The sequence below is a fragment of the Brassica napus genome, chromosome C7, assembly GCF_020379485.1.
Source record: "Brassica napus cultivar Da-Ae chromosome C7, Da-Ae, whole genome shotgun sequence".
NCBI lineage: Eukaryota > Viridiplantae > Streptophyta > Magnoliopsida > Brassicales > Brassicaceae > Brassica > Brassica napus.
Window position 1 is genome coordinate 42,445,957 of NC_063450.1, and position 19,298 is coordinate 42,465,254.

The following is a 19,298-nucleotide window of genomic DNA, read 5'->3' on the forward strand; positions in this document are numbered from 1 at the left end:
CTAAAGCCAAAAATGTTGTGGCTAAAATCATGTCTTTTATTATTTTATATATACTCTATTATAAATAATAAGCCAGTGCATATTCAATGTGATAAATGTTAAATAGTATAAAGTATATAACACCAGATTTTAAATAGCATATAAAATAATTTTATTATAAAATTTTGATCCATAAAAAAATAAAAATATATTTGTGCTGGTATACGGGTCATATTCTAAAAATGTCGGTGATACATTTAACGAATTACAAAACAATGTATAATACTCAGTATAAATTAGAAAATTATTATTTTTAGAAATGTCATATTAAAAAATATCTTATATGAATAAATTTTAAATATATAGATTATCACTTACACAAAATAGACATTTATTTATAAAAATTAAAAACAAAAACTCGCGCACGATAAATTTTAAAAATATAGATTATTACTTACACAAAATAAATATTTATCTATAAAAGGAAAAACAAAAACCCGTGCATGGAACGGGTCAAGCTCTAGTGTCTTGTTTTATACACAGTCAGATATACATATATACAGTCGATGGTTATATTAAAATTTGATGGTTTGACCGGTGGATTTTTTACATTGCGGATAAAACTGTAAAAAGGAAAACATATTGGATATATTTTCAATCATATGTTTCTTTGTTTTATTTTCTCGTTTTAGTATTATGCTTTGTGTTTAAGTGACTGGTCTAACCACCTAGATTATATATATATTTAACTAAAAGGTTTTGTTTAGAAAAAACTTTGAAAACTTATTTTTGACTTTTTTCAAAATCATTTGCTCGATAAGATTTCAAATCTTTTTTCTTCCACTTCTTTTTTAAAACATTTTTTAAAAAGGTATTTAAAAGATATTCCCTAATGTGTAAGATATCCTTCTGAATTTGAGTTATATGCAAGTTTAGAAAAATCTTCATCAACAAGCATAATATCTTTCTAAGTTTAGGAAGATATTTTGTATACGTAATAATTTTCAATGTATGGTTACCTCATTATACTATAAATATATTTCAACAGTCTCCCAAGTTTTCAAGCCTATCAATAATAAATACACAAATAACTAAAGTTAAGAGAGAAAAAAAAAGAGAAACAAGTATGGCTAAATCAACTTCTTCACTTGTTGTTGCCATCATCTATCTTATGATGTTTTCTTTAGGTAAACATTTATTTTAAAATTTATTGAAAAAGTATACTGGTTTATTAACAAATCAGTAATCTAAGCTCAATTACTAGACACATACCCCAATTGTTGTAGACTTGTAATACGTTGTGGTGTTTTTTTTTTTTTTTTTTTTTTTTGTTAACCGAGGGTCCTAGGCCGGGGCCCAGACATCCCTCGAGGCCCGCAGCAGCCACGTCATTTCCACCCCAGAAGTAGCAGGGTGGGCCCGGGTGGCCACCTAATGATTTAACCGTAGTGGGGTGCCTTCGAACCCAGGTCGCTTAGCTCACTGGTGTCCGCATACCCCAATTGTTGTAGACTTGTAATAAGTTGTGGTGTTGGTTATGGTATATGCTACCTTTCTACTTTCTCATGCAATATTCAAAGGTTCATGTAACTATATTAAAACTTAGTTTTATATTTATTTATTTGCAGAATATCAAATATGTTGTGTTTAGTCTATTATATCTCCTAAGCCTTAAAATAGTTTGTTATCTTAATTTAAAAGAAAACGATTTTGTTTTATATATATAGTTGAAGAAAATATGGGATGTGAAGTGGATTATGGCTCATGCAAGGATATAGGAAACTGTGAAGTTATGTGTATGGTTAAATTTGGATCAGCTGCAACGGGTTACTGTGCCGGAGGCTCTTAAACTGGAAGATGTTATTGTGATTTTCCGGGCCCTTGTATCGGCTGATAATATTCATATGTGATTCAAGCTGTATTTTGATTTTTTTTTAATGAATTAAGAAAAAAAAACTTAAGTTGAATGTCAACTTGACAATATATTGTTTTTTTAATGTTTTATTTTAAAAACATAATATAAATTGACAATATATTGTTTTCTTTTTAAAAAGATATTGAATATTAAATATCAGAATGCTATTGGTTGGTGAATCCAAAAATAACTCATGATCTTATGACTCTCAGTTTCTATTGGTTGACAATTTAGTTGTTATAATAATTTAAAATATTTTAAATAAGGCAGTTGCATTTTATTGTAAATAATTCTAAAAAGCAAGGAAATAATCTTACGAGAGATTCTGGTTTAACAGTATAGATGTTCTAAATATTGTTATATATTTTGTTGGATCATTTCAAATTTATATTAAAATCTTTTATCAATAGATAAAAATTTATGTTTTCATAGAATAGATAATTAATAATTACCTTTAATATTTCAAAGTAGGTTTAAAAATGATAAGGTTCTTTCTTAGCATATAATATACCAGATTCTCTTCAGATGGATTAATGTTGCAAACATTATTTTTGGCTTCTTGCGCATTAAATATGATATAAAACTGTTTTATCTCGAGATTAACGATGGAGTGACGGAATATATACTAGTGAACCTGAATCTGTGTTTCGACTAGATTTTGTAACTGGTTAAAGAAAAAGACAATTGACGAATCATTTATAGTCGTTAAAGTTACAAGTACTGTAAAACCACTAACTTCGCCGGGAACGTGTTCAAAATGTTAAGATAATAAAACCAAATTTGAGTTAGTGGTCACGATAGACTCTTACGAAGCTTCGATGGCTAAGAGCTTTCTAGACTAGTAAAGCGAAAGCAAATTTGAAAATTTGGTTTTTTTTTATTATTATTTTTTTTAATATTATATATTATATTTAATCAACCTAATAAATCGGGCAATCAGATCCGGTTACAAACCCGCTTTGAACAAAATATCCGAAATCAAACTATCTTCGCCCGTCCACTAAACCCGGCACATTCCGATAGCTTGTTTTCCGAAATCCTTCAAAATGTAAAACCACTGACTTCGCGGGGAACTTGTTCAAAATGTTAAGATAATAAAACCAAATTTAAGTTAGTGGTCACGATAGACTCTTATGAAGCTTCGATGGCTAAGAGCTTTCTAGATAGGGCTGGGTTCGCGGATCAACCCGCCCCGCATGACCCGCCAACCCGCGGATCGACTCTATTTTTTAAACTCAAAATTCTGACCCGCATAACCCGCGAAAGAAAAATCGTAAACCCGCACCCGCCCCGCTAAGATTGCGGGTAACCCGCGGGGCCCGCAGATAATATTAAATTTAATAAATAATTATTTTTTATCAATTAATTACTTTTTATAATAAAAATTATACATTTATAATTTAAATTATATAATTTTCATTAATTTATATACTTTTTACATATTTTTATTTTTATTTTTATTTATTTTAAAAAAATTTAGAAAAAATAATATTTTTTTTATTTTGCGGGTCGGTGGATACCCGTGACTCAAATTTGGTTGACCCGCACCCGCCCCGCTAAAAATCGACTCAACCCGCACCCGCATGCTGAAATTTGTAAATCGATCGACCCGCATCCGCCCCGCGGCGGGTCAAACGGGGCGGGACCCGCGGGTAATGACCCAAATTCCCAGCTCTATTTCTAGACTAGTAAAGCGAAAGCAAATTTGAAAATTTGGTTTTTTTTTTTTTAATATTATATATTATATTTAATCAACCCGATAAATCGGGCAATCAGATCCGGTTACAAACCCGCTTTGAACAAAATATCCGAAATCAAACTATCTTCGTCCGTCTACTAAACCCGGCACATTCGATAGCTCGTTTTTCGAAATCCTTCGGAAACCGGTTGCCGTTCTCGACCATTGACGATAAACCACGGAAACGTGAGGTTTTCCTTGTTTCCTCGGATGCCGGGAATTCCCAAGTCGCCTCTGGCGTAGCTAGCTCCCGATGAACTCCACGAGCTTATAACCATCAAGCACAAGACGAGCAATAGAAGGGAGTTCCAAATACTTACCACGAAACCTTGTTCCACCAAAGTCGGGTTTTTAAAAACGTCACACAGCGCCTGAAACACCACTCTAAACGAGCAAGCACTCGCTACTGCCGCCACTGAACCACTATTCTAAACACCGGGCCGAGAAGTAAGCAACATCAAACCACAAGCTTCATAACCTGCAAGACCCAGCTGACCCAACCAGATACTAACTGGCAAAACCAAAACTCCTGATGACATCCTTTCTTTTGAGAAAAAAATGTAAGTAAACTTGTTCCTAAATGTAAGTTAAGGACTCGAACCCAAGTGGTTTTACGGTATTGGATTTCACTTTCAAATTAATCACCACTGGACCACAAGCTTCAGTTCTTGTTCCTATATGTTGATGCAGCTTATCAAGCTTTTTACAAACCAATCTGGTAAATTTCCAAGAGTTATAACAACAAAAGAATGAATGAAATTTGTGGCTGAAAGGGTTCAAAGAAAAAGAATGCGAAAATGAACATAGAAAAAGAAAGAAAAACGGATCCAGACGAGCTAGCTCAACTGGCAGTACCTCATGCATTTGTCTGATAGGTCACCAGTTCGAGTCTTGGACGGGGAGGAGTATCCAGAGCTGTAAAAGGTACAGACAAAGGCTGGCTCCGGACGTAGGGAGATAAGGGCCGAAGGCCCGAACTTCCCGGTTCTTAAAAAAAAAAAAAAACGATAAGGACATATAGCCATATAGGAGACCATGTCAAACTCTCCAAAGTCACCACCAAAGTGCTAATGACTTTCACTGCCACCTAAGGCCCTAACTGGTCCCACCACCTTCTTGAGTTTTCTTCTCCTCCAAGCCTTCAGCTTTTCAAATTATATCTCTTTATAAACTTCACATTAATTCTTCTCTTCTCTCATGTGATAAAGAATCAATTTCAATATGAAGAGTTTATTACCGTTGACCAGAAAGCAATACACTTTTGTCATGTTTCTACTGTTAGCCGGGTCAGAGCTAGCGTCGAGTCAACCCGGACAATCAGACCCGAGTAACCCGTATGAATACAGCGGCAGGCTAAGTCCGGCTATGGCTGGGTTCGTTGTGGCTGTAGTCGCCATGCTCTTCTTCGTTGGGTTCTTCACCGTCTATCTCCGCCACTGCACGCACGCAGTTGACTCTAGGGTAGGAGCGAGGAGAGCAACGAACGCGACGGTTGCGCGTGGCATCGACGCGTCGATGATCGAGACGTTCCCGACTTTTGTCTACTCGGAAGTAAAGGTGCAGAAGATCGGTAAAGGTTCGTTGGAGTGTGCGATATGTCTGAACGAGTTTGAGGACGATGAAACGCTGCGTTTGCTGCCTAAATGCGATCACGTGTTCCACACTCTCTGCATCGGCGCATGGCTCCAGGGTCACGTGATCGCAGCAGACACCGCGATTCACCCAACGTATAAGTCTATGGAACTCTCATAAAGTGTTTGTTATCAATTCATTAGTAGAAATTTCGGCTATAGCCATAAAATTTTGTGATAATTTTAGAAAAGCCACGAAAATACTATGGAAAAGCCACGAAAGCATAACCTTAAGAAGAGCTTTTATGAAATAAAAAATTTATAAACAAACTATTTTTCAGAATTTAAATTCTAAAATGTATGCGCGTGAAGCCTGTGATAAACGGACCTAGTATAAAATAGTTGACACATCGCTTGTTTATTATATGTAGAATAAACGGACTCACACGGTTCAGCCGGTTTAGAGTGTAATTAGAGTTTTTATTTTGGTTAACCGTTCAACTCGAACCGACCCGAACCGATAACATTTCAGATTTCTGTCGATCTGTTTTCTCTTGATAACCGAAGTGAAACTGAAATGACCAAATTCTGGTTCGGTTCAGAAATTTTTGGTTCAGTTTTAGATCCCAGCCCTAGTCATACCTCCTAAATGAATATTTTAAACTAACTTAAAATATCATAATTTATATAATTTGTTTTTTTGAAAAATGCTTAAGTTAAAATTGTGTTTAAAATCTGTTAGATTTTTTTTTGATACTTTTATGCTGACTTAATTAATATTTCATAAAATTTAAAAATACTTTTAGTTTCCAATTGTTTTATTAATTTGAATTTCTATTTATTATGAAGTTTGAAATCAAAGAGAAATAGTTTGTTTCTAATTTTTTATTTCATAAAAGATCTTCTTAAAATTTTACTTTGTTAATTTTATTAATTTTATTTATATTTATATTTTTATTATATTTTCTTTTATTTTAATTTTAATATTTAATAATTATTTTTTTATGTATTAAGAAAATTAAAAACTATATTAATATAGGGCAAAAAGAACTAATGACATGAAAAACTGTATTATAAAAAAAACATAAACATATCTTAACGGGTGCCTCTATTGAAAATATTTATTCTTTAGAAAAGCCTAGTGAATGGTGAATAAATTGTGTTTTATGCAGTTCATGGCGAAGAAAGGCCGAGTTCTCACTCCCCCTGCAGATTACTGTATACCAGGGTCATGGCATCTCATCAATGTATAGGTCATGCAACCGGTGGTGAAAGATAACTTCATATTAGAATAATGAAACATAAGCTTGTCGGAATTCCATATAGCTGATGAGGTTTCTTCATCTTTCCCTTGATCTTAGAATCTTAAATGATCAGTAAAGATATAATTTCAACTATATATCAATATTTGTTAGGTATGGACTACATGAACTATGAGAGAACTTAGCCCGGTACATACAATATTCTCTAGTTTAATGCAATCAAGCAATGCAAACACTTTTGTGGTTTGTTTCAAGACAGCTTATTAATCATGAGTTTATTTCTCTTTTAGATTGTGAAAATTGATGGGTGAGTAATTGGTGAAGGAAAATTAGGACCGGTAACAAGAAGGTTGTAAAGCGCTTACAAGAAACTGACGGATGATTCTGACCGGTACTAGTTTTGAAACTGATCGTTAGTGGAGCTAAAGCTTAGGGTCTCTATAAAATTCAGAAAAGTCTGAACATACTCATGAGGAGGATTGGCTACACAATTAATACTTATCTTTAGAGGAGCTACACTTTGTGCATCTTAATACATGACATGGAGAGGCTTTTGTAAGGAACCGACACATTCGTATGTGGAGAAATGAATGGAGGAATCTCTTTGAGTTTCGACCATGTTTATGCTGCCTCAAGAGTCCAACTACTCTGAGTGCCTGGTTGAGAATCTGTCGCAATAAGTGCTGATATGTCGTTTGCTTTCACCAACATATCATAACGATAGACCCCACTTGATACCTAAATAATCTTGAACTATTCTTTCTTAAGGCTGAAACACATTACTAGGGATAAATTACTAGCTCTGAAGTAAATTTTACCATCTAAGCAGAGTCAATGGTGGTCTACAGAAGGAGATGGAAAATTTTTGCAATCAACTTTTCTCCAAGACATGTTTTTATTGAGGAGGGACAGTACTTGAAACTCCATGCGTGGTGGCCGTGAACCACAGAGGATTATATTTTCTTGGGTATTAAATAAAGAAAATAATTAAAGTTGATTGATTCAAAATCGAAATCTATTTTAAAAAAAATATTAAACATAAGAACTAGATTTTCTTGGGTATTTTTATTATGTGTATATTGGATTGTAAAAATTAAAACAATTAAAATCAAATTAAATAATAAGAAAAAATAAAGAATTTTTCAATATAATAAAGTATAATACTTTTAGTTTATTAAAATAATTAGATTTATGCTAGTTAGAAAATCTTTTGTAATTTTTTGATTAAAATATGTTTATAGTAAAGAAGTAATTTTAGTTTATTTTTAAAAAATATATATTATCTTGCTTAAAATCTTTGTTTTATTTTTTTAAGATTTGTTTTGGAAAAATAATAGTTATATAAATAAATTTATTTAAAATTTATAGATACTTTTTAATTTTTTTAGTCTGATAAAATGTAAGGAAAGTGTGGGTAAATGTTTTATGATAAACTAATATGAAAAAATGAATAAATCATCTCAGTAATAGTAATTATAAAATATTTTAGCCAAATAACTCGATTTGTGTTACTTAAATTGTTTTGTAATCATCTTAGAAAAATTATAGATATAATGAAAACATTTTTTATTATTTTGAAAATATATAACATAATGTTGCTTAAGATAACGTTATTATTTATTTTTAATATCAAAATTATTTTTGTAATTTTTCTTTTTTTATGAAATCACAATATATGATATAAATCTATGCATATTAAATTCCTTTTAAGGTTTTATAAATGTTTCCTCTTTATTACATATATATTTTTTATTTAGAAAAAAAACTAAATTAAAATTTAACTGACAGAAATTAGTAAGTAAATTTTTTTAATAGCATCAATTAGATATAATATTTCAATTAGTTAGTGTTAACTATGTGACCGTCGTAAGAATTAATGTCAACACAACACGAATTATACAAATAAAAACAAAATTAAAACCAAAGTAAATATTAAGCAAAAACAAAGATTTTTTCGATATGGTAAAAGTATAATTCTTTTTGTTTATTAAATTATTTAGAGTTATACTTCTTAAAAAGCCTTTTGTAATTATTTCACCAATATGTTTATAGTATTTTTAGTTTCCCTTTCTAATATATATTATCTTGCTTAAATATTTGTCTCTAAATATTATTTAGAATTTTAAAAATAAATATCAATTTTTGCGATTTTTTTTTTTGAAAAATCATGTTATACAAGTTAAAAAATAGAAATTTAAAGATACAATTTTATTTTGTAGTCTGATTATAATATGTACAGAGAGTTTAGATAAATTTTTATAGAAAGAATAATAAGCAAAAATGAATTAATCATCTCAATACTAAAAATTATAAAATTGTTTAATTCAACTAAAAATATCTTGCTTTATGTTATTAAATTATTTTTGTAATCATTTAAGAAAATTTATAGATATAAAGATATTATAATTTTGAAAATGTATAGATATAAAGAAAAGATTTTTATTATCTTGGAAATATATAACAAAATGTTTCTTAAGAGATAATGTTTCAAAATAAATAATTTTTTCCTAAAAAAAAATATATATATTTTTTATGAAATCACATTATATAATAAAATATATACATATTAAGATCATTATACAATCTTATTAATGTTTCCTTTTATTATTTATATCTTATATGAAAATTTTCTTTTAAAGCTATATTGAAATTTGTTTAAGAGGAATTAGTAAATAATTTTTTTAATAGTAATAATTAAATATAATATTTTAATTCATTAAGATTAACTATTTAATTGACCGTCCTAAGTCGTAACCATATATTATATGAAAGGAATCATATTTTCAAATATTAAATGGTCAAACTTTCGAAAATGTATTATGGCTTTACAACTGGAAGTTTTGTCCATGTGTCGCTAAATGATTGACATATTTGTTGATGACATATCCCCCAAATGGTCCCCACCACCCGCTTGAGTCGATCCTCCTTTCTTCTTCTCCAAGTCTTCAACTTTCCAAATAATATCTCTCTATAAACTTCACATTCTTATCCTCTCGTGTGGTGGTAATAATAACTAAACTGTGCTTTTGGGATTTCGAGAAGCATGAAGAGTTTCTTGCCGTTGACCATAAAGCAAACCGCTTTACCAGCTCTTGTCCTGTTTCTACTATTAGCCATGTCGGAGCTAGCGTCAAGTCAACCCGCACAAGAAGACCCAAATAAGCCGTACGATTACAGGCGAACTCTAATCATGTATATGGTAATTATGATAATCGCAATGCCTTTCGTACTTCGCCCTCTACATCCGCCACTGCAGGGAGGCAGCCGACGGCAGCGTTAACCATTTGGTACGAGAGAGGAGAATGACGAACGCCACGGCTGCGCATGGTCTTGACGCGTCGGTGATCAAGACGTTCCCAACTTTCATCTACTCCGAAGTGAAGACACAGAAGATCGGGAACGGTGCGTTGGAGTGTGCGATCTGTCTGAACGAGTTTCAGGACGATGAAACGCTGCGTTTGCTACCTAAATGCGATCACGTGTTCCACCCTCACTGTATCGGAGCATGGCTCCAGGGTCACGTGACTTGCCCCGTTTGCCGCACGAATCTCGCTGACCAGCATCATAGGACTGAACCAGTCGAACCGGAAGTAATAACCGAAACGGATGTCGAGTCGCAGCAACCGGTGATTCCTGAACCGGCAGTGGAGAGTGTTGCACGTGTCAAATTACCGAGGTCACACACGACGGGACATTCGATGATATTGCCTGGAGAATGTACCGAGCGGTTTACGCTGAGGTTACCGAATGGTTTAAGAATGAAGCTAATGGCGAATGGGAAAATCAGGCGGTCTAATAGTCTTTTGGTTCTACCGAGGAGTGGACCGAGTACTGATGAACCGGTTGACTGGTCACTGGATCGATGGTGTTGGAGATGGACTTAGCACATACCCATTAAAAGCTAAGCCCAAAATCAGGTCCAGTCCGTTAAGCAATAATTGATGATTTCGCTAGAAAACAAAATGTACATCACTATAAATAGAAGACGCCACACTCATTGAAAGGATAGTCAGAAACGTATAGAAAGTACATAAAAGGATAGCATCGCCTCTTCATCACAGACAAAGTCTTGGACGACCTCGACCACTAGGCGAGCTCGGCCCAGACGACCTCAGACCATAAAATAGAAAGATACTTGTTTAGACGAACTGTTTAGACAACATCTTTAGTTCTTGTAATTGATCGAGCTTGTTTATTCTTGACTATTAATACGAAAATCTCCACTCCTTTACATAATTTATAAATATTACATCATCGACCAGATATGGAAACAACAATTGGCGCCCACCGTGGGGCAGTGGATTCTTCTTGACCTCAAGACAGCTCGGCAGTCACAGAACCCACAACGCAACCACACACCCCGATTTCTGCAACCACCGACCATCTTGGAATAACGAGCGCACAACTAGCTGCAATGATAATCTCGGACCATCTAGCCAACACCTCGACGCTAGTGGCGACGACCTCGGGCGAACCATCAATTGTGGCAACCTCAGACCATCTAGCCAACACCTCGACGCTAGTGGCGACGACCTCGGGCGAACCATCAATGGTGGCAACCTCGGACCATCTAGCCAACGCCTCGACGCTAGTGGCGACGACCTCGGACAATCCATCAATGGTGGCAACCTCGGACCATCTAGCCAACACCTCGACGCTAGTGGCGACGACCTTGGGCGAACCATCAATGGTTGCAACCTCGGACCATCTAGCCAACACCTCGACGCTAGTGGCGACGACGTCGGGCGAACCATCAATGGTGGCAACCTCGGACCATCTAGCCAACGCCTCGACACTAGTAGCGACGACCTCGGACAATCCATCAATGGTGGCAACCTAAGACCATCCAGCCAACACCTCGACGTTAGTGGCGACAACCTCGACCCAGCCATCAATGATGACAACCTCGGCCCTTCCAGCCAACAACACAGCGTCTATGGTGACGACCTCGGCCCTACCAGCAGCAGTTACGACATCGCGTCATCCAGCCGGCACCACATCTCTCATACCGATGACCTCAGTCCAACCAATAAATCTAGAGACTTACGCTCGGATCACAACTCCCGTGCAACCCACAAACAAGACAACACCTGTCGTAACCCCAGCTGCAACACAACCACCTAACACAAGAACGATGTACTCAACTCAGCCAGACATCTCCCTGATCTTTCAGACCTTCTCGGAAGGATCGACGAGCTCGCTCGAGGAACGACCTCTCGTTTGGACGACTTCGCGCATTCTCAGATTGCTTACAACTACTGCATCAACGAACTCCAGTCTGTCGAGATTGGCACATCAAGATCACAACAAGTTGATATCACTCCATGACTCCAGTGTGTTCTTTTTAACGATTTACCAACACCATTGACCGGTTCAGGACAGCAGTGATCAATCCAAGCCAACGATCTACGTGCACCAATCACAAGTTCCGGACAACAACATCAGAATCATGTGAACGAATCTTCAGCACCAATCATCGACTCCAGACAGCAGCATGCAAGTTATCTAAATGATCAACATCTTCAAAACACAAATTTCCCACAGATCACCAACAGGGAGACCCAACACAGAGACGACGACATTGAAGAAATGAGGGCTCAACTGCAAAGCATGAACTCCAAAGTCCATAAGGCAACCAGCGCAGCACCAGAGATCGATCGTGTACTCCGCGAGACCCAGAATACACCTTTTACAACTCGTCTCCTCACTATCCCAGTTCGACATCAGAAGAACAAAATCAAACTCCCGACTTACAACGGAACATCTGATCCAAGAGAGTATTTTACTGCCTTCAGCATCGCAACAGGGAGAGCCAATTTCTCACCAGAAGAACGCGACGCCGGTCTCTGTCAATTGTTTGTGGAAAATTTGAGCGGACTCGCCCTCGGTTGGTTCTCCCGCCTTGAAACCCATTCTATCAACAACTACAATCAACTTTCGACGGCCTTCCTCAAACACTACTCGTTGTTTATCCAACAGAGTGCAACTAATGCCGACCTATGGACTCTAAACTCAAGAACCTACGGAAACACTACGCTCGTACATCGACAAGTTCATAGCCATTGTTTCTCGCATCACCGTACTCGACGAAGCAGCAGTCCACGCACTCCGAAACGGTCTTTGGCACGAATCACCATTCCGAGAAGAGCTCATGAAGTATACACCACAGACTCTGGAAGATGCACTCCATCAGGCGATAACTTTCATCGAAATCGAAGAAGATAAAGCTGCATTCAGCAAAAAACACGCAGCCACCAAAAAATCATCTTCGAAAGATAAAGAGCCTAACGAATACTACAAACCTAGACAGCATTATGACAAAACGTACATAGATGGAAAGAGCAGAAAAGCACCCAATTATCAAATCAGCGACCAACCATCCAATCGCTCCACAGGAAAGCAGGCTCGCAACAGTCAAGGATCAGAAGATGCCCATGCATATTGCAGTTCTTTAAAAAATATAAAAAATCTACCTAAGAAGAAGGCGCAAGCAAGAAGACCGGCACACCCCTGATGTACCAGAAATAAGACTCCAGGAGGATCCACCCTTTTAATCTAAGCATTTACTTTTCTTGTAAAGGTGAACTACGGTCAGCTTGATCCCGGCCTGTGGGGTACGTAGGCAAACCTCTCACGAGGCTCAGCTAGTTCTATAAAATTTTTTTATATTTTTCAAACAAATATCAGGATACGACCATCTCTCACGTAAAAAAAATACGAGATCCGTTCTCAGTGCTGCAGCTCCGCGCTCACACTTAATCAAATTTGCAAAAAAAATTATACGAGATTCGTTCTCAGTGATGCAGCTCCGCGCTCACGCTTAATCAAATTTGCAAAAAAAATTATACGAGATCCATTCTCAGTGATGCAGCTCCGCGCTCACACTTAATCAAAATTGCAAAAAAAAAATATACGAGATTCATTCTCAGTGCTGCAGCTCCGCGGTCACACTTAATCAAATTTGCAAAAAAAAATATACGAGATCCATTGTCAGTGCTGCAGCTCTACGCTCACACTTAATGAAATTTGCAAAAAAAAAAGAAAAGTAATAATAATAATAATACGAGATCCGTTCTCAGTGCTGCAGCTCCGCGCTGACACTTAATCAGTGACGTTTCAGAGCCAAGAGCAAGCAATGAAAGGCAATTAACCCAATAAAAAAAGGTGCATATTTTCAACCTGAGTCAATAAACGGGATGCACTGCCAAACCTCCGATCGCCTCACCTCAGTCCAATCCCGAGCCCATGTCGCCTTGAGTATTCCACACACTCACTATCACCAGGATCAAGAGGAACACCAACTAAATGAGAGACAAGCTCGAACCAGAAGACAACGAGCTCAACCCCACCTCACCACGACACGGTTCCGTCGACAACGGCAAGCTCAGGATAGCAAGTGACAAGCTTGAACCAAGGGACGAGCTAGGAACGACAGGAAACAATCTTGGAACCAAAAACTGACGAGCTTGAAACAAAAGCCGAGCTCGACCCCACCAATGGCAAGCTCATGCCCTCCACATCAGACACCACACTTGTCGCCATCGCCAAACTCGGATCATCAACAACCGATAATGACAACCCAGATTCAGAGCTTTCCCTAGCTCGGCCCACACTCGAAACCAGGGCATCTCGACCACACTCCTTCACCAACGAAGAATCCGAAGCAGCAACGGACGAGCTCGAACTCAAAGCCGCCATTAACAAACTGAGAGCATCAGATGAGCTCGGAACAGCAGACAAGTTTGGGTTCTCCAACAACGAAATTGGAGACACCATTAACGAGCTTGGAGCTGCCATTGACGAGCTTGGGACGACAGGAGACGATCTCGGTATCTTCAACAACGAGCTTGGAGCCACCATTGACGAGCTCGAGACGACAGAAGACGAACTCGGAGCCTCCATTGACGAGCTTGAGATGACAGAAGACGAACTTGGAGCCGCCATTGACGAGCTCGGGACGACAGAAGACGAACTCGGAACCCCCATTGACGAGCCCGGGACGACGTGTGACGAGCTCAGCTCCTCCTTCAACGAGCTCAGCCTCTTCTTTCTTACTCCTCAAACCCACAACCAAAACCCCTCCTTCTTTTTAACGAGCTCGGGACAACAGAAGACGAACTCGGAGCCGCCATTGACGAGCTCGAGACGACATAAGACGAACTCGGAGCCGCCATTGACGAGCACAGCTCCTCCTTCAACGAGCTCAGCCTCTTCTTTCTTACACCTTAAACCTACAACCAAAACCCCTCTTTTTTAAAAAAAAAGCTCAGCTCCTCCTTCAACGAGCTCAGCCTCTTCTTTCTTACACCTCAAACCCACAACCAAAACCCCTCTTTCTTTTTGACGAGCTCGGGACAACATAAGACAACTCGGAGCCGCCATTGACGAGCTCGAGATGAACTCGGAGCCGCCATTGACGAGCTCGGGACGACAGAAGATGAATTCGGAACCACCATTGATGTGCTCAGGACGACGGGTGACGAGCTCAGTTCCTCCTTCAACGAGCTCAGCCTCTACTTTCTTACACCTCAAACCTACAACCAAAACCCCTATTTTAAAAAAAAATAAAAATAAAAAATGTCGGGAGGGAGATAAGGAAAGGAGGAGGACCACCCAAAAAAAAAAAATACAAATAAAAAGATAAGAAAGAGAGAGAATGAACCACACCAAAATAGAAAAAAGACACAAATTTTTTTTTTTTACCTTGCTTCCAAGTGGGGGACAAAAACTAAAAAAAGACACAAAAGGAATTGTCAGGCCCTATTTCCCGATAATTCCCGAGCCTGACCTGATTTTCTCAGACAAAAGATTCCAGAAGAATTCACCAAGACTCGACACTTGGTGAACTGTGTGGGGGGGGGGGACAATTGTTGGAGATGAACTTAGCACATACCCATTAAGAGCTAAGCCCAAAATCAGGCCTGGCCCGTTGAACAACAATTGATGATTTCGCTAGAAGACAAAACGTACATCACTATAAATAGAAGACGCCAGACTCATTCGAAGGACAGTCAGAAACGTATAGAAAGTACAGAAAGGGATAGCATCGCCTCTTCATCACAGACAAAGTCTTGGATGACCTCGACCACTAGGCGAGCTCGGCCCAGACGACCTCAGACCATAAAATAGAAAGATACTTGTTTAGACGAACTGTTTAGACGAACATCTTTAGTTCTTATAATTGACCGAGTTTGTTTATTCTTGACTACTAATACGAAAATCTCCACCCCTTTACATCATTTATAAATATTACATCATCGACTAAATATGAAAACAACAGATGGGACCAGTAGTTATTCATCAAAACACCGCCGTTTATGTGGCGGAGCCGGGACGATGGTTCTATTAGGCGAGGTCGTGGTGATAGCATGTAAGCAAATGCAGTACTTCCGGTGAATCGGTACGAGCAGACCGGTGAACTTTTCTTAGAAACACGTCGTGTTTGTGGAGGAGTACGCTGGTTCCTTCGCCTAGAGTTGAAGTTAGCAAGGACGGTAAAAGAACATCATCGGATCAAACTCAATGTACCGAGACAATTGGTTTAAGTTTAACCAGCGATTCCGTTTGGTTGTCGGTTTAGTTGGCTACATCTTTTAGGCAGCAAGTGTTAAAATATAAATAGAATTGATAGAATAAAAAATGAATGGAATGTAGAAAAACATAATAAATCCATCTCATTTATTTTTCAAAAGTTTGTAGAAAACTATCTTTTCTTTGGATTTTGTTTGTTTTTATGGGATTGACAGAATGATTATTTCATTCAATTAAAAAGGTAAAAAAAAACTGTAGTATATATAAAAAGGTAAAAAAAAAATTGTAGTATCTATCTATAATAATAATTTGGAGTTTTCTCCTACCTCAAGCAGCAAGTCCTTTTTTTTTGGTGTGGGCATATGTTGCCACGTGTCATTAACTTATCATTCCGCTCACGAAAACTTTCGTAACTATACTATGGGCCGTTTGATGGGTCTTATGTAATGTTTTCTATGGTTTAGGCCCACATGTATTTAGGGCTTCACCACTCTCCGTCTTCTGCTTACAGAGCATTGCCGTCTTCAAGTTACAGATGACGTCGTCTCCGATTCCAACTATGTAACGTCTGTTATTGACAATTATTGGGTACTTAAATCTGAGCATTTACATCAATTATACAACTCCTTCCACTCTCTAGATTTTAATCGAGCTTATCATCTTTCTAGGTAACCGCCAGAATCTTCACCTATAAATGTGTTTTCAGCCAACGATGAACGGCATCCCATATACGAAATCTGAAAACACGATCCCTGCTACTCACCAACTCAACAATCGCGCAATCCTCTATCTTACATGGCGATTTGAAAGCTAGCCACTGTACAAATGCCACCGAGGTCCGTCTTCTGAGGTTTAGGGAGGCCAGGAATGTGAAGAAAGGGCGAGAGTTAATAGGTGTCTGACATGCTACGGCTTGACGAGAATGTAATCACAGTCCTTTCCTATTAACAATATATATGAGCCTCTGAAATCCTGTTTTCTAATTATATTGTTTTCTCTTGCCAAACAGTTGACACTTATCCAATGGTCCGTCAGTGCCAACTAGGCCTGGGCATTTCGGGTATCGGTTCGGTTCGGTTCGAGTATTTCGGGTTTTGGGTAGTTCGGATAGGGGCTAGAGGATCCATTTAGTACTTGACCTATTTTCGGTTCGGTTCGGATAGTAAATGTAGGAACCGGAAAATATCCGGAAAAAGTTCGGTTCTCATTTGGATCCGGTTCGGATAGTTCGGATAATTTGGATAAAATATCGGTTATTTAGGGTAAAATATCAAATAATTAGGATGATTTAGATAAAAAATTTGGATATTTAGGATTACTTTGGATATTTCGGATAAAACTATCTGGATAGTTTCGGATACTTTCGGGTAGTTTGGATACTTTATAATAATTTAGTTATCCTCAACTATTTTCGGATACTTTTAATAGAATTTTAAATTAAAAATATATATTTAGTGATGTTATATGTATATATAATTAATATTTTTATATATTCGGGTACCCGTTCGGTTCTCGGTTCGGTTCCGGTTCGGTTCGGTTATTTCGGATATAAAAATATAGGAACCGTTCGGATATTTGAGGGTATTAGTCCGGTTCCGGTTTCGGATATTTCGGTTCGGTTCCGGTTCGGTTCTTCGGTTCCAGTTATTTTGCCCAGGCCTAGTGCCAACCGTCACAGCCCTTTCCTTGACGTTCAGTGTAGGATCATTTTAAACGTTCAGCAGTTTCGACGTCACAAGGAGCTTCACAAGGAGCAACAACAAGTTCCGTCTGTCTGAGACTCCCCTCTCCATACGCTTCAATGATGGGACGTCTTTTGTAGAGCTAACCGATTCGGTGAAATAAATACCTACTGAACTGTTACGATTTCGTAGACCAGCTACGTGCATTGGCGAACACCAACAGACAACTACCTGGTATGTTTGTAATCTTCTTTATCTATCTTGTCGCTTAAGAATCCTACGTCCGTCTATATTAAGGTCCTGCTACGTTTTAATTTTCGAACTGCAATCAGGAGCACTAATAACGATACACACGGGTCGCAGCGCGTAATGCTTACTCTTTGCATAGAGAGGTTGTTTGTACAGTCAAACTCCAGTGGTTTGCGTGTTTTACAACTATATATTCCAATGTAACTCTCATCGAACTCTATATTGCAGTTATATCACCGTGGTCATTAGCATCTTTGATGCCTTAGCCCTTGCATTTTATAACAAACTCGAGAGCTACGCGACGGAACCAACAATTGTACTTGCCACCAGCATAAATCCGAAAATTGTTGGAGGTCAGTAAGCTAGGGTCTCATTCATACGATAACTAAAATCTTAAACAAACATAGCTTCCATTTATTAAATTTCAGTTATGCAGGTCGATTGTTAATGTCACATCTGGAACACACCTTTACTTCGACACGGAGACCGCTGTTGGAAAAGAAAAGATTGACAAGCAAGTGACCCTCATTCTAATTAGATAGAGACCACTTGGTTCACATTAAGCATGTTTCCATCTGCTTTAATATATTTTTTGACTGTCATTCAACACTTATCTCTTAATAGGTTGACAGGTGAAGGCACATATGAGACAACATCTTCATCGAAGGTGGTATATGCACAGAAAGAAGCCCTGATCGTTTCAGAGCTAAAGCAATATGTTATCGCTGCCGACCCTCAGGTTCGCTTCTCGTCTAATTTAGAAAGCGCTATGAATTAACCAAACTAATAGATAATGTTTTCTTTGGCATCACAGATAATTGAGTTTCTTTGACCGGAATTCTGCCAGGCTTTGTTAAAGATGTTGGTACCTAATCCTAATTTAGTTATGCTGCTACCTAAATTATATAAACGATGTATTTGATATTTTGAAAACAGGAGGATGAAGAGGTTCCTGATGCTCAGCTTCCTGGAGTGAATGCACTAGCTTCGAATGGAGCTGCTGATGAGAACTCCAATGTTGCGCCCCACCATCCATGTCTGCTGATCCAGCTGCCGAAGGTGAACCATCAACCAAACAGCAACTTGATCCGAGCCAGAGTGGATCCAAGAAGGCACGCTTGGCATAAGTTCACGTAGATACCTTTGATAACCATCGAATACTTATCACGTGGATACCCTTAACAAAAGTATTAATGCTTTAGCATCTTTTTCTACTTTTGTTTTCAACTCACTGTAGTGATCAGTGTTTGAATTATTAATGCAAGTTTATTTTATACAGGCAACATTTTGTTAAGATAAGTCAAGTAGTCATGCTACCTTACGTATGAAGTTCATACTTCTAAACACTTGGTAGTCTGCGTAAGCAATTGA

At 37.6% G+C, this 19,298-nt stretch overlaps 2 protein-coding genes and 2 long non-coding RNA genes across 10 annotated transcripts; all 4 read left to right on the forward strand.

Annotated features, from left to right (window-relative positions):
• Window positions 1-686: 686 nt before the first annotated feature.
• On the forward strand, window positions 687-1,946 carry LOC111207681. The gene is made up of 2 exons (XR_002659920.2): window positions 687-1,166; window positions 1,707-1,946. It is a non-coding gene; the product is annotated as an uncharacterized LOC111207681 (long non-coding RNA).
• A 2,907-nt stretch (window positions 1,947-4,853) lies between these two features.
• Window positions 4,854-5,384, forward strand: LOC125590637 (E3 ubiquitin-protein ligase ATL31-like). Its single transcript, XM_048764275.1, has one exon. The coding sequence runs from the start codon at window positions 4,854-4,856 to the stop codon at window positions 5,382-5,384; it is 531 nt and encodes a 176-aa protein (XP_048620232.1).
• Window positions 5,385-9,109: 3,725 nt separating this feature from the next.
• Window positions 9,110-10,702, forward strand: LOC106409680 (E3 ubiquitin-protein ligase ATL31-like). Its single transcript, XM_013850264.3, has one exon. The coding sequence runs from the start codon at window positions 9,768-9,770 to the stop codon at window positions 10,347-10,349; it is 582 nt and encodes a 193-aa protein (XP_013705718.3). The 5' UTR covers window positions 9,110-9,767; the 3' UTR covers window positions 10,350-10,702.
• A 5,712-nt stretch (window positions 10,703-16,414) lies between these two features.
• On the forward strand, window positions 16,415-19,203 carry LOC106407612. 7 transcript variants are annotated; one of them, XR_007325789.1, is made up of 8 exons: window positions 16,415-16,562; window positions 16,665-16,920; window positions 17,006-17,912; window positions 18,011-18,070; window positions 18,156-18,280; window positions 18,364-18,666; window positions 18,742-18,788; window positions 18,864-19,203. It is a non-coding gene; the product is annotated as an uncharacterized LOC106407612 (long non-coding RNA). The 7 variants fall into 7 exon arrangements; XR_007325785.1 differs by having other exon boundaries at window positions 16,416-16,584; XR_007325786.1 differs by having other exon boundaries at window positions 16,416-16,557.
• The last annotated feature ends 95 nt before the right edge of the window (window positions 19,204-19,298 follow it).